We start from the raw sequence: 15,088 nt of genomic DNA on the forward strand, positions 1-15,088 counted from the left end.
TGCTGTATAATAGACTGTATTTATATTATTCACATGTGAATAATGCTGTACAATAGACTGTATTTATATTATTCACTTGTGAATAATTCTGTATAATAGACTGTATTTATGTTATTCACATGTGAATAATGCTGTATAATAGACTGTATTTATGTTATTCACATGTGAATAATGCTGTATAATAGACTGTATTTATATTATTCACATGTAAAAAGTACCTAAGTGTTTATTGTTTATTGTGAGCGAACTGTGGTGCTGAATTTCCCCCAGGGATCAATAAAGTACTTTCTATTCTATTCTCTTCTATAGTGGATGTATTGTACTGTGCTGAATCGTACATGACAGGCTTTCTAATATTTTGGTTACCTCATTGAAGGGCATGAAAGGGCCAGATCGCTGGTTGACATTGGACAGTGCATGTGGCCTTTAAGCGCTGGCTGCACATGCACTATAATAATAATAATACTTATTGACTATGAAAGCCCACCTGGGCAGAGAGGACTTCTGCAGAGCCGTCCTCACGTCCATGTCGGTGCTGTTGTAGTCCACGATGATGACATTAAAATTGCTGTCCCCCGTCGCCTTGAACAAGTCGGCCATGTCGTCGATCAGCTGCTGCACCCAGCGGGCCTGGTTTTTCACTGTTTTTACCCCCACCCCAAGAAAATCAGGTAAAATTTATTAATTTGATTTCATAGACAACAATGAAGTTAAATGAGCGTACGGAATAGGGTTGCAAAATTCCAGGAATATTCAAAGTTGGAAGCTTTCCATGGGAATTAACGGGAATTCATGGGAAATTAATGGGAATAAACATTGAATGCATGTGGAGGGGGGCGTGGCCTGCGGGCCTGCAGTGAAGCGGGGTGTGCCAGGACCGGCTTCGAAATCAGCGACAGGTGTGTAGATGGCCCACCTGGGCCTGGTTATCTAATCACCTGTCGCTCTGTTAAAAGGCAGCAGCCGGGAGGAGAGAGTTGTTGGAGTTGGAGCCACAGAGAGACACACGCCCAGGCACAAATCATGTTGCTGGAAAGCAAGCCACCCCCGGGTGTTTATGAAAATAAAAGTCTCAATTCAAACTGTCTACCGGGCTCCCGAAGATCTGTCGGCCAGGAGAACCCACAACAAGAGGGAAACCTCACAATGCAACATGCTAGATCTTGCAGCATGATTATTAGCTAAAACGACCTGATTTAATGCAAATTCCATCCATTAATCTTTTTCCGCTTATCGGAGGTCGGGTCGCGGGGGCAGCAGCCTAAGCAGGGAAGCCCAGACTTCCCTCTCCCCAGCCACTTCGTCCAGGGGATCCCGAGGAAAAACTCAACCCAATGGGACAATGAGAAACCTTGGAGAGGACCGCAGTTGTGGGGACCCCCCCCTGGGTGACCGGTGCAATGGACATCCAGTGGATCTAGCATAATATTGTGAGAGTCCAGTCCATAGTGGATTTAACATAATAGTGTGAGAGTCCAGTCCATAGTGGATCTAACATAATAGTGTGAGAGTCCAGTCCATAGTGGATTTAACATAATAGTGTGAGAGTCCAGTCCATAGTAGATCTAACATAATAGTGTGAGAGTCCAGTCCATAGTGGATCTAACATAATAGTGTGAGAGTCCAGTCCATAGTGGATCTAACATAATAGTGTGAGAGTCCAGTCCATAGTGGATCTAACATAATAGTGTGAGAGTCCGGTCCATAGTGGATCTAACATAATACTGAGAGTCCAGTCCATAGTGGATCTAACATAATAGTGTGAGAATCCAGTCCATAGTGGATCTAACATAATAGTGTGAGAGTCCAGTCCATAGTGGATCTAACATAAGAGTGTGAGAGTCCAGTCCATAGTGGATCTAACATAAGAGTGTGAGAGTCCAGTCCATAGTGGATCTAACATAATGGTGTGAGAGTACAGTCCATAGTGGATCTAACATAATAGTGTGAGAGTCCAGTCCATAGTGGATCTAACATAATAGTGTGAGAGTCCAGTCCATAGTGGATCTAACATAACAGTGAGAGTCCAGTCCATAGTGGATCTAACATAATAGTGAGAGTCCAGTCCATAGTGGATCTAACATAATAGTGAGAGTCCAGTCCATAGTGGATCTAACATAATAGTGTGAGAGTACAGTCCATAGTGGATCTAACATAATAGTGTGAGAGTCCAGTCCATAGTGGATCTAACATAATAGTGAGAGTCCAGTCCATAGTGGATCTAACATAATAGTGAGAGTCCAGTCCATAGTGGATCTAACATAATAGTGTGAGAGTACAGTCCATAGTGGATCTAACATAATAGTGTGAGAGTCCAGTCCATAGTGGATCTAACATAATAGTGAGAGTCCAGTCCATAGTGGATCTAACATAATAGTGAGAGTCCAGTCCATAGTGGATCTAACATAATAGTGTGAGAGTCCAGTCCATAGTGGATCTAACATTATAGTGAGAGAGTCCAGTCCATAGTGGATCTAACATAATAGTGTGAGAGTCCAGTCCATTGTGGATCTAACATAATATTGTGAGAGTCCAGTCCATAGTGGATCTAACATAATAGTGTGAGAGTCCAGTCCATAGTGGATCTAACATAATAGTGTGAGAGTCCAGTCCATAGTGGGGCCAGCAGGAGACCATCCCAAGCGGAAACAGGTCAGCAGGGCAGAGACGTTCCCAACCAGCGTCTGCATTACTGAAGACGCCGCACCGACCCGCTTGTCGATCTCACCATCCACTCTTCCCCCACTCGTGAACAAGACTCCCAGGTACTTGAACTCCTCCACTTGGGGCAAGATCTCCTCCCCAATGCATATTAATGCAAATTGAGTCGAATTTTAACCCTGCACTGTGCATTCCTCTATCACATGTGCAGTGCATGCAACCGTAGTACGGAACAATACCTGGCACTATGAAATGGACCGTGGCCAGGGGGTTCCAGCTGAAGCTGACCGGGTTGCAGAGCAGAATTTCAGGCGCGGGCCGTCGGCGGAAGCTGAAGTCCTTGGCGCGCGGTCGAGTGCGGGGGCGATTGAGGGCGTAGACGTAGTGCGACAGGCGAAGCAGCCGACCCTTGTCGTCTTTCAGCTCCAGCTCCAGCAGGTAGCGGCTGCCCTGGACGCCGTCCACGCGCTTCTCCACATTGACCACACGCACCAGTGTGAAGACTCTGCATAGCCAGACAAGACAGAGGGAGTTTTTGCACGTATAAAAACAAAAGGAGACCCTTATTGTTACTTTTAACATTGAATCTACATATACACATACATACATGCTCAGTACTTCAGTTGTGTACTGTGTGGAGTTTGCATTAAGCATACTTGCCAACCCTCCCGTTTTTAGCGGGAGAATCCCGATATTCAGCGCCTCTCCCGACAACCTCCCGGCAGAGATTTTCTCCCGACAAACTCCCGGTATTCAGCCGGAGCTGGAGGCCACGCCCCCTCCAGCTCAATGCGGACCTGAGACTGAGTGGGGACAGCCTGTTCTCACGTCCGCTTTCCCACAAAATAAACAGCTTGCCTGCCCAAAGACGTCATAACATCTAGGGCTTTTATAGAGTGCACAACTGCGCACACAACAAGGAGACGAAGCAGAAGAACGAGGAAATTCATGGCGGCCGAAATGATATACTCATCATGAACGGAGAAGTTAAACAGGACAATACTGCCATCTAATGGATCGCCACTGGAACACTGAAATTCAAGTATTTATTTTTTTTTCTATGTAAATAAAATAAAATAAAAATATATATAGCTAGAATTCACTGAAAGTCAAGTATTTCATATATATATATATATATATATATATATATATATATACATACATACAGGTATATATATATATATATATATATATATATATATATATATATATATATATATATATATATATATATATATATATATATATATATATATATATATATGAAATATATATGAAATACTCGAGTTGGTGAATTGGATGAGGAACGTTAGAGTGACGGACTAGAATGCAGTTCAAGAGATATCTTTTTTCGCTCTGACCGTAACTTAGGTACAAGGCCTCATTGGAATCCACACTCTCTCCTTTTTCTATTGTGGATCACGGATTTGTATTTTAAACCACCTCGGATACTATATCCTCTTGAAAATGAGAGTCGAGAAGGCGAAATGGACATTCACAGTGACTTTCATCTCCACGACAATACATCGACGAAGCTCTTTAGTATGAGCTAACGTGATAGCATCTGTCTCAAATGCAGATAGAAACAAAATAAATAAATCCCTGACTGGAAGGATAGACAGAAGATCAACAATACTATTATCAGGAGACACCGAACCAAACACTGGACATGTAAATACACGGTTAATGCTGTGCCGCCTGGCGAAGCCTGGCAATGCTGTTGCTAACGACGCTAACTTAGCAACGGGACCTCGTCAGAGCTATGATAAAAACATTAGCGCTCCACCTACGCCAGCCAGCCCTCATCTGCTCATCAACACCCGTGCTCACCTGCGTTCCAGCGATCGACGATGCGGTCGGCGGCCCGGAGACGTAAGATGTCAAGGTGAGGTCGCCGGCGCTAGCTCTGCTATCCAACAAAGTCCTCCTGGTTGTGTTGCTGCAGCCAGCCGCTAATACACCGATCCCACCTACAACGTTCTTCTTTGCAGCCTCCACTGTTCATTAAACAAATTGCAAAAGATTCACCAACACAGATGTCCAGAATACTGTGGAATTTTGTCGAAGAAAACAGAGTGTCCAATAGGGTCCAAACACTTCCGTGGACCTCGCGACGTCACCCGCATACGTCATCCTCCAAAGGCGTTTTGAACCGGAAGTTCCCCGGGAAATTTAAAATTGCACTTTATAAGTTAACCCGGCCGTATTGGCATGTGTTGCAATGTTAAGATTTCATCATTGATATATAAAATATCAAACTGCGTGGTCGGTAGTAGTGGCTTTCAGTAGGCCTTTAAGTGTGTGTAATAAAGTTAACAACAGTTGGAGTTTGTTCTTTGTTATTCCTGTGTTCCAGTGTCAGAATAATTTTATGTAAGTTATCACAAAACTTTCTGTTCCCATGAGTTCCCGGCGAGAGGACAAAAGCTGTCTTTGATCTTACCAAGCAAAAGGCTTGTAAAACTCCACTGTGTACGATGGGAAGCGACATGAAAGTGTCGGTTTCTTTGATCTATTGTGATCCACAGGAAGATCTCGTCTTGAGCCGAGATCTACAAAGCGGAGAGGAAGCAGGACCTGACGCAAGCTTCAGGCATCTAATCTTTGAACCGATTTGTGACCGAGGGCAACGGCGGTTTACCACCCCCTCTCCCCTTAAAAACAGCTGTTGCCATGTAATCAGGGAAAGTCCAAATAAAAGAGGAGGCCTGCAATCCTTTCGTCAGAGCGTGGTGGAAGGCTGTGCAAAGAGTACAGCCCAGGCGTCTCTCCTCATTGAGCTAAATTGAATCCTGTCTCTGTTTAATTCCTTGCTTCTTGTCTGTTTAATAGATGTCATCGGTGTTTGAACCTGACATCCAGTTTCCTGTCCTGGCACTTATGTTTTGTTAGTATTTCCTGTTGAACTCCTTATTTTGCTGCACTTTCACTTTCCTGCAAGCACACCTGTTTTTCTGTTGGTTAAGCAAGTCGATTTAGGATGACTCACCTGTTGCTGCTAGCCAGCGCTGAATTATTGAATGGTGTCACTGTTTGCACTGCTGCATTACTTTGCTGCCGCAAAATGCTCTGCACTAGCCCGCCGTTTGCTACCTTTTGGTATTTTTCTCGGATTAAACTATTTCACTTGCACCTCGCCTGCCGTCTCTGCATCTTGAAGTCACGACAAACCCAACCTTGCGAGCATGTTACAAATGAATAATTGTATTTAACGTACATGTATCCTGTGGTGTATATTCACCCTTTCATGTTGACTACACTGGGTTCTTGCAAGGCCCGCTGAGGTCAGTCAAACGAAGCGTGTTTTTCCTGAAACATTTTGCTGGACTTCTGATCTGAATTGTTGAAGATGAAATGTGTTCCACGTTACAGTACAGGGCACATTTCCCCCATCTTAGCTTCTCTCCACTGGCTGCCAGAATAGTTTAGGATTCGTTTTAAAATGAGCTTTTAAATCCCTAAAATGGCTTGGCCCCACCCCTACCTCTCGGAGATGCAAACCTTTCTGGTTACTCAGGTCAGATTTCATTTTTCATGATTTTTCAAAATGTTATAGTTGTTGACTCATGACCAATTAGTTGCTTATTAGTTTTAAAATGGTCAAAAATTGTTACATTTATTATAATAAATCAGTTATTATTTGAATTAATTTAACTAAATAATGTATTATTATATTTAAGGTCATAATTAAACTTATGTCCAATTAGTTGCTAATTAGTTTTAAAATGTTACAATTATTTAATTGATCATAATAAAAATAATAATGTATTATTTGAATCATTTTAACTAAATAATGTATCATTATATTTAAGGCCATAATTAAACTTATGTCCATTTAATTTTAAAATTGTTTAATTTATCATAATAAAATAATAATAAATCAGTTATTATTTGAATTAATTTAACTAAATAATGTATTATTATATTTAAGGTCATAATTAAACTTATGTCCAATTAGTTGCTAATTAGTTTTAAAATGTTAAAATTGTTTAATTGATCATAATAAAATAATAATAAATAATGTATTATTTGAATTATTTTAACTAAATAATTTATCATTATATTTAAGGCCATAATTAAACTTATGTCCATTTAGTTTTAAAATTGTTTAATTTATCATAATAAAATAATAATAAATCAGTTATTTGAATTAATTTAACTAAATAATGTATTATTATATTTAAGGTCATAATTGAACTTATGTCCAATTAGTTGCTAATTAGTTTTAAAATTGTTAAAATTGTTTAATTAATCATAATAAAATAGTAATAAATCAGTTGTTTGAATTAATTTAACTAAATAATGTATAATTATATTTAAATGTCATAATTAAACTTATGTCCAATTAGTTGCTAATTAGTTTTAAAATGTTAAAATGGTTTAATTGATCATAATAAAATAATAATAAATAATGTATTATTTGAGTTATTGTAACTAATTAATGTATCATTATATTTAAGGCCATAATTAAACTTATGTCCAATTAGTTGCTAATTAGTTTTAAAATTGGTAAAATTGTTTAATTGATCATAATCAAATAATAATAAATAATGTATTATTTAAATTGTTTTAACTAAATAAAGTATCATTATATTTAAGGCCATAATTAAACTTATGTCCAATTAGTTTTAAAATTGTTAAACTAGTTTAATTCATCATAATAAAATAATAAATAATGTAGTATTTGAATTAATTTTACTAAATTATGTATTATTATATTAAAGGCCATAGTTAAACTTATATCCAATTAGTTGCTAATTAGTTTTAAAATTGTTAAAGCTGTTTAATTTATCATAATAAAATAATAATAAATCAGTTATTATTTGAATAATTTAACTAAATAATGTATTATTATATTCAAGGCCATAATTAAACCTATGTCCAATTAGTTTAAAAATTGTTAAAATTGTTTAATTTATCATAAAAAAAATAATAAATAACGTAGTATTTAAATTAATTTGACTAAATTATGTATTATTATATTAAAGGCCATAGTTAAACTTATGTCCAATTAGTTGCTAATTAGTTTTAAAATTGTTAAAGCTGTTTAATTTATCATAATAAAATAATAATAAATAATGTATTATTTGAATTACTGAATAGCGTATCGTTATATTTAAGGCCATAATTAAACTTATGTCCAATTAGTTGCTAATTAGTTTTAACATTTACATTTAAATAAAAAATGGCCCATTCACCTGCAAAGACATTTTGCTTAATCATGGCCATGTTTTTTTGTTTTTTTACAAATCTGCTGAAATTCTAAAGAGATGTGTTTGTCAGTCCTCTCAAGGCGAGTACCAAATTCTGTTGTTATTCACCCAAACACCCTAAAGTTACAGTGAGTGCTTTTAATGTGCATTAAGATGCATGAGAAATTTCTTATGGGGTCAAATGTGAATAACAGCGCCACCATGAGGTGTGTTTATTTTTCCAAATAGTCTTCCCTCAGCGTGCAGCGGCTCAGGAGTGGAGCCATGAAGGCAGAAAGATGCTTACTTCTCATGCTTATCGTTGAGCTGCTCCATAAAAGCCTGGACTACGGGCAGAGCGTCGCTGGAGTGGAGCAGCAGGTTTCCCGAGATGTTGCAGTGCAGATCGATCCAGTCGGAGCGCATGGCCTGCAGGTCCAAGTGGTTGACCTGTGGGGTTGCAAAATTACGGGAATATTCAAAGTTGGAAACTTTCCATGGGAATTAACGGGAATAAACATTGAATGCAACATGCTAGATCTTGCAGCATGATTATTAGCTAAAACAACCTGATTTAATGCAAATTCAGTAGAATTTCAACCCTGCACAGTGCATTCCTCCATCACATGCCCAGGTAATTCCCAGCATGCTACACACTATTGAGGCCACACTAGTATTTGAGCCCAAGGACTTCATCCAGTCAGGTAAGTGTTGATGATATTACTGGGGTAAATATATTTGATCTATGGTATTTAAGTGTAATTGCTTGTTACTGTATGACTGTAGACTACTCCAGCAGACTTCCACTCAAGCTAGCTAGCTGTTCCTGTACTTGTTCAATTATTTTGGGGCCGATATCTCTAGCTAGCTAGGTTTATGTACCACCACAGTCTCATAATGAACTAAAAATATTTCTCCGTTAGCCGTGATGCTAATTTTCTCTATGTCAAATCCCATTAATTTATGCTAACAACGTTAGCGATCCGAATTGACCTTTTTTGTGATGTGTAAAGTTCAACTAGCAAATACTAAATCAAAAGGTGTAGTTTCCTCTGCCTTCTGTTCTGCTAGCCATTCTGTTGTCATACAAGAATGTAGCTAATAGTTTGATTCAGCATGCTGATTGACTGTTCATTTATTCATCTAGTCCAGGGGTCGGCAACCCGCGGCTCTAGAGCCGCATGCGTCTCTTTAGCGCCGCCCTAGTGGCTCTCTGAAGCTTTTTCAAAAATGTATGAAAAATGGAAAAAGATGAGGGGGAAAAAATTGTTTTTTTTTGTTTTAATATGGTTTCTGTAGGAGGACAATCATTACACAAACCTCCCTAATTGTTATAAAGCACACTGTTTGTATTAAACATGCTTCACTGATTCCAGTATTTGGCGAGCGCCGTTTTGTCCTACTAATTTTGGCGGTCCTTGAACTCACCTTTAGTTTGTTTACATGTATAACTTTCTCTGACTTTCTAGGACGTGTTTTATGCCACTTATTTTTCTGCCTCATTTTGTCCACCAAACTTTTAACGTTGTGGGTGAATACACAAAGGTGAGTTTTGTTGATGTTATTGACTTGTGTGGAGTGCTAATCAAACATATTTGGTCACTGAATGACTGCAAGCTAATCGATGCTAACATGCTATTTAGGCTAGCTATATGTACATATTGCATCATTATGCCTCATTTGTAGCTATATTTGAGCTCATTTAGTTTCCTTTAAGTCATCTCAATTAAATGTATATCTCATGACACACTATCTGTTTGTAATATGGCTTCTAATTTGTTGCGGCTCCAGACAGATTTGTTTTTGTATTTTTGGTCCAATGGGTGAGGGCCGACATCCGGGAAACTGAGCTACATACGGGTTCTTCGAGCCATAGCAACCAGAATGGCGTTGAAAACAAACCGTTGCCATTACTCTTTAACCTGTCGACCTACGCTGGTTAAACCCGTCATTCTGCCTCCAAAATGCCGAAAAACTGTGTTGTTTTTGGTTGTGCTAACCACAACTGGAAACAGGGAAAACAAAGGTTGTATTTTGTTCTGCCAAAGCGTGATAAAAGCCCACAGAGACGAGACAAATGGCTCGCAGCTTTACACTGGGAAAACGAGGACGGTTCTCACTGGAGTCCCCCAAAGTCCCGGGTCGTGTGTTCGGATCACTTCGTTTCTGGTAAATATAAGGAACAAAAATCCACCTTCTTAACCACAACTTGGCTATACGTCCGTGCTAATGTTGTACTTGTTGAATTTGTACCTTATAACGTTCGACAGCTGAAGTTGTTGTTGTACAAAAATAACATGCGGTACGTTGTGGCTTGTACAGCCCTTTGAGACACTTGTGATTTAGGGCTATATAAATAAACATTGATTGATTGATTGATATACTATATAGTCTATAGCCTAGCTAGCTATTTTCGAAAACCGGACAACGAGAGGATACCAAAGGCAGCGTTAAGATGGACACCACCGGGAAAACGTAAGCCAGGGCGGCCAAAGAACACCTGGCGAAGAACAGTTGAAGGGGAGCTGAAAGAGATGAAGCTTACATGGGGCGAGGCACAGAGACGAGCACAGCAGGGAGATGAATGGCGTCGAGTCGTCGAAGCCTTATTTCCCATCCGGGAAGAAGAGGATTAAGTTAAGTAAGTAATATACTATATAGTCTATAGCCTAGCTAGCTATTTTCGAAAACCGGTTTCGTTTAAATTTGCACTTAACAGTTGGGTTTTTAAAAACCAATAAACCCTATAATTTTCATGTTGCCATTCAATACATGTAGCCCTCAAATCTCTCAATATTTTATACACTAACACTTGATCTTGTTGTTGATAACTTCCGCGTCTCTTTCTTAGTAGCGCGCAGGCTAAGCTAACTAGCAAGCTAAGCTAAGCCTGAGAAGCTTTAAAGTTCACTGAGACGAGTCTGACGCAAATAACACATTTTCGTTTTTTCACACGATATGCGAATAAGTAAAAATGCGTAAATGAAGGATTTAACGCCGACTTCCAAGCCACAACGCTCGTTAAATGCTTTTTCTGTCAATGCTGTGTTCGCTGTGAGCTGGTTTGTTTTCAACAAATTCCCGGTTGCTAGGGGATTGGTAGGCAGAAGTGACGTAGGTCCGCCCTCACCCATATGGCTCTTTCAACATTTTGGGTTGCCGACCCCTGATCTAGCCTATTTATATTAATTTGTCCATCAGTCAATTATTTTTAAAGACTACTCCAATTGTTTAGCTGACTATTTGGCATTGCATTAGTGTTTGACAAGAATAAATAAATACAAAGAGAATAATGCCACGTACACCATCTGATGTGTGGAGACATTTCACCCCGAGCAATGTAGGCGGAAAGGCGGTGTACATTTGCAAATACTGTGCAAAGAGCTACGTCAATAATGCCACAAAGATGCAGCAGCATATAGACAAGTGCTCAATAATATATCATTATTGTAATTCCCCATTCATTCCCATGGACAGTGTCTAACTTTGAATACCGTATTTTTCGGATTATAAATCGCTCCGGAGTATAAGTCGCACCGGCTGAAAATGCATAATAAAGAAGGAAAAAAACATATATAAGTCGCACTAGAGTATAAGTCGCACTGACAGAGAGGCGATTGTGTTGCATGAAGCGGTAACACCAAGAAGGTCCTCCCGCAAAGGTCTTTTATATTCACCTCCTTGGCAACTACCATATTTTTTGGACTATAAGTGGCAGTTTTTTTCATAGTTTGGTCGTTGCGACTTATACTCAGGAGCGACTTATGTGTGAAATGATTAACACATTATAATATTATTGATCTCATTCACGTAAGAGACTAGACGTATAAGATTTCATGGGATTTAGCGATTAGGAGTGACAGATTGTTTGGTAAACGTATAGCATGTTCTATATGTTATAGTTATTTGAATGACTCTTACCATAATATGTTAGGTTAACATACCAGGCACGTTCTCAGTTGGTTATTTATGCCTCATATAACGTATACTTATTCAGCCTGTTGTTCACTATTCTTTATTTTAAATTGCCTTTCAAATGTCTATTCTTGGTGTTGGCTTTTATCAAATACATTTCCCCCAAAAAATGCGACTTATACTCCAGTGCGACTTATATATGTTTTTTTTAGGGATGTCCGATAATGGCTTTTTTGCCGATATCTGATATTGTCCAACTCTTAATTACCGATACAGATATCAACCGATACCGATATAAACCGATACCGATATATACAGTCGTGGAATTAACACGTTATTATGCCTAATTTGGACAACCAGGTATGGTGAAGATAAGGTCCTTTTAAAAAAAAAAAAAAAAAAAAAAGGTAAATTAAAAACATTTTCTTGAATAAAAAAAGAAAGTAAAACAATATAAAAACAGTTACCGTATTTTTCAGAGTATAAGTCGCTCCGGAGTATAAGTCGCACCGGCCAAAAATGCACAATAAAGAAGGAAAAAAACATATATAAGTCGCTCTGGAGTATAAGTCGCATTTTTTGGGGGAAATGTATTTGATAAAAGCCAACACCAAGAATAGACATTTGAAAGGCAATTTAAAAGAAATAAAGAATAGTGAACAACAGGCTGAATAAGTGTACGTTATATGAGGCATAAATAACCAACTGAGAACGTGCCTGGTATGTTAACGCAGTGTTTCCCATAAACTGCCAAGATACCTGTGGCGGTCGGGGCGTGGCCATGGGCGTGGCTATGGGCGTGGTTACCATGACATCATCGAGTAATTTGCATAATTTACTACAATGATATGATTTTCTCTAAAAAGGCTCAAAAAATGTATACTTACTAATTAATAATAACAGTTTTGTTTCAAACGTCCATCCATCCATCCATCCATCCATCCATTTAACAATATAATTACAACACTTTATGTACATATTTATATACAGATTTGAACAATAAGTTATTCACTGAAATATATTTATTAATTGTGGTTCTTACAAAAAATATATCTTATAAAATATAAAAGCTAAAATGTCTCTTAAAGCTCTGCCCCTTTAATTAGTGCATACTAAATAATTTAACTTTAGCCTACTACTACAACCATATTATTTACCAGCAACATAAAGTGAAACAGAGGCAAAGGTGTCCTGCCACAGTCAGTAACAAATAAACAGAAAACAGTAGTGGTCAAATACAAATAAGGCAACAGGAGAAGTATCCTACACTTCTCTTTTGTAAAGTAAATCTGAACAGCCTATATGGGCATCTACATCAACTATATGATTTGCCTGAGAAGCTGGAAAGGACAAAATAAATAAATAAATATATATATATATATATATATATATATATATATATATTTGTGGCGGACGTAATTCTTTCGTGGCGGGCCGCCACAAATAAATGAATGTGTGGGAAACACTGTAACGTAACATACTATGGTAAGAGTCATTCAAATAACTATAACATATAGAACATGCTATACATTTACCAAACAATCTGTCACTCCTAATCGCTAAATCCCATGAAATCTTATACGTCTAGTCTCTTACGTGAATGAGCTAAATAATATTATTTGATATTTTACGCTAATGTGTTAATAATTTCACACATAAGTCGTTCCTGAGTATAAGTCGCACCACCGGCCAAACTATGAAAAAAACTGTGACTTTTAGTCCGAAAAATACAGTACATAGAAACTAGTAATTAATGAAAATGAGTAAAATTAACTGTTAAAGGTTAGTACTATTAGTGGAGCAGCAGCACGCACAATCATGTGTGCTTACGGACTGTATCCCTTGCAGACTGTATTGATATATATTGATATATAATGTAGGAAGCAGAATATTAATAACAGAAAGAAACAACCCTTTTGTGTGAATGGGGGAGGGAGGTTTTTTGGGTTGGTGCACTAATTGTAAGTGTATCTTGTGTTTTTTATGTTGATTTAATAAAAAAAAAAAACGATACCGATAATAAAAAAAAACACAATACCGATAATTTCCGATATTACATCTTAAAGCATTTATCGGCCGATAATATCGGTAGGCCGATATTATCGGACATCTCTAGTTTTTTCCCTTCTTTATTATGCATTTTCGGCCGGTGCGATTTATACTCCAGAGCGATTTATACTCCAAAAAATACGGTAATAATTTCACACATAAGTCGCTCCAGAGTATAAATCGCACCCCCGGCCAAACTATGAAAAAAACTGCGATTTATAATCCGAAAAGTACGGTAATCAAAAAATGGTCAATTTTTCCAAACTTCCCGTGGTGAATTTACGGAAACTTTCCGTAAATTTACCGGATACTTTCCACCCCTTTCCACCCCTATTGACCTGGAAAGTCTGGCTCCAGTCGACCTCGGCGTCAAACACCGGCGCCGGCGTGACGTCCTCGTCGTCGAACCCTTCGAAGTCTCCCCCTGGTCCCCATAGATCGTCCACCTCCATCTCTCTCCTGCGTCGGTCCTGCTCGTGAAGTTCCGCTTCCACTCGCCCTCCCTTGACATCCAGACCTGACCACTTCTGGTCTGCAGCCAAGACTTTAGCTCTGCGAATGTTGTCCTCTATGTCCTGCAGTAGATGCATGTTCATCTCCAGCTCTTTGTCCATGAAGTTCCGTCTGCGGTCCGTGTCCCTCGGCTTGGCTGCCAATAAGGAGGACTTGTTGTTTGCTTGTTGGAAGAGCTGCTGGCTAACTGTAGTGCGAGTGAGACTTTCACCAACCACTTCTTTGGTCTTTGTAACTGTCCCAATGTGGCTTTCAGTCATTTTATCCGACCCCCTTTTGTAGTTTTTCTCTGTTTCCGGCTTCTGTCTTTTAATGATTTGTTGAGGCTTTACTCTTTTAGCTGGTTTTAGCTTTCCTTTTGGTTGCACTACTTCTTTACCCGGCCCCTTGGCTTTCACTCGTGGTGGTCTCTCTTGCCTGTACACTTCGGAGCTGGCCAAGTGGCGAGGCTGGGCAACGTCTCCGCCCGTCGTGCTCTCCACGCCAACTTTGGCTGAGCGCTCCAAGGCGTCGTTGGCCTTACCCAAAGAGAAAAGTTTGCGCCTTCGTTTGGAGACGTAATCGTCGTAATCGTCGCCGTAGTCCGAGAGCGGATTGGTGTCCCTCCGACGAGCCGCTTTGTCTCTTGGATACGCGTCATTGCCAAAAACGTCGTCGTCGTCGTCTTCCAGAACCGACTTCCTCCTTTGGAAGCTGTAATCTGAAACAAAGATGTGTAAACTAGGATGGAAACGCCGACTTGGCATAAAAATGTTTAA

At 39.0% G+C, this 15,088-nt stretch overlaps 1 protein-coding gene across 2 annotated transcripts in view; it reads right to left on the reverse strand.

Moving 5' to 3' along the window:
• Positions 1–15,088, reverse strand: part of b4galnt3b (beta-1,4-N-acetyl-galactosaminyl transferase 3b) — a 99,860-nt gene that overhangs the window by 17,943 nt on the left and 66,829 nt on the right. For both annotated transcript variants that reach the window (XM_062061216.1, XM_062061217.1), the window contains exons 14-17: positions 14,156–15,030; positions 8,161–8,303; positions 2,901–3,166; positions 488–641 (exon numbers count right to left, since the gene is read on the reverse strand). In XM_062061216.1, coding sequence (XP_061917200.1) covers positions 488–641; positions 2,901–3,166; positions 8,161–8,303; positions 14,156–15,030 — 1,438 coding nt within the window. The remainder of the gene's footprint in view (positions 1–487; positions 642–2,900; positions 3,167–8,160; positions 8,304–14,155; positions 15,031–15,088) is intronic.

The sequence above is a fragment of the Entelurus aequoreus genome, linkage group LG10 (assembly GCF_033978785.1).
Source record: "Entelurus aequoreus isolate RoL-2023_Sb linkage group LG10, RoL_Eaeq_v1.1, whole genome shotgun sequence".
Classification (NCBI taxonomy): Eukaryota; Metazoa; Chordata; class Actinopteri; order Syngnathiformes; family Syngnathidae; genus Entelurus; species Entelurus aequoreus.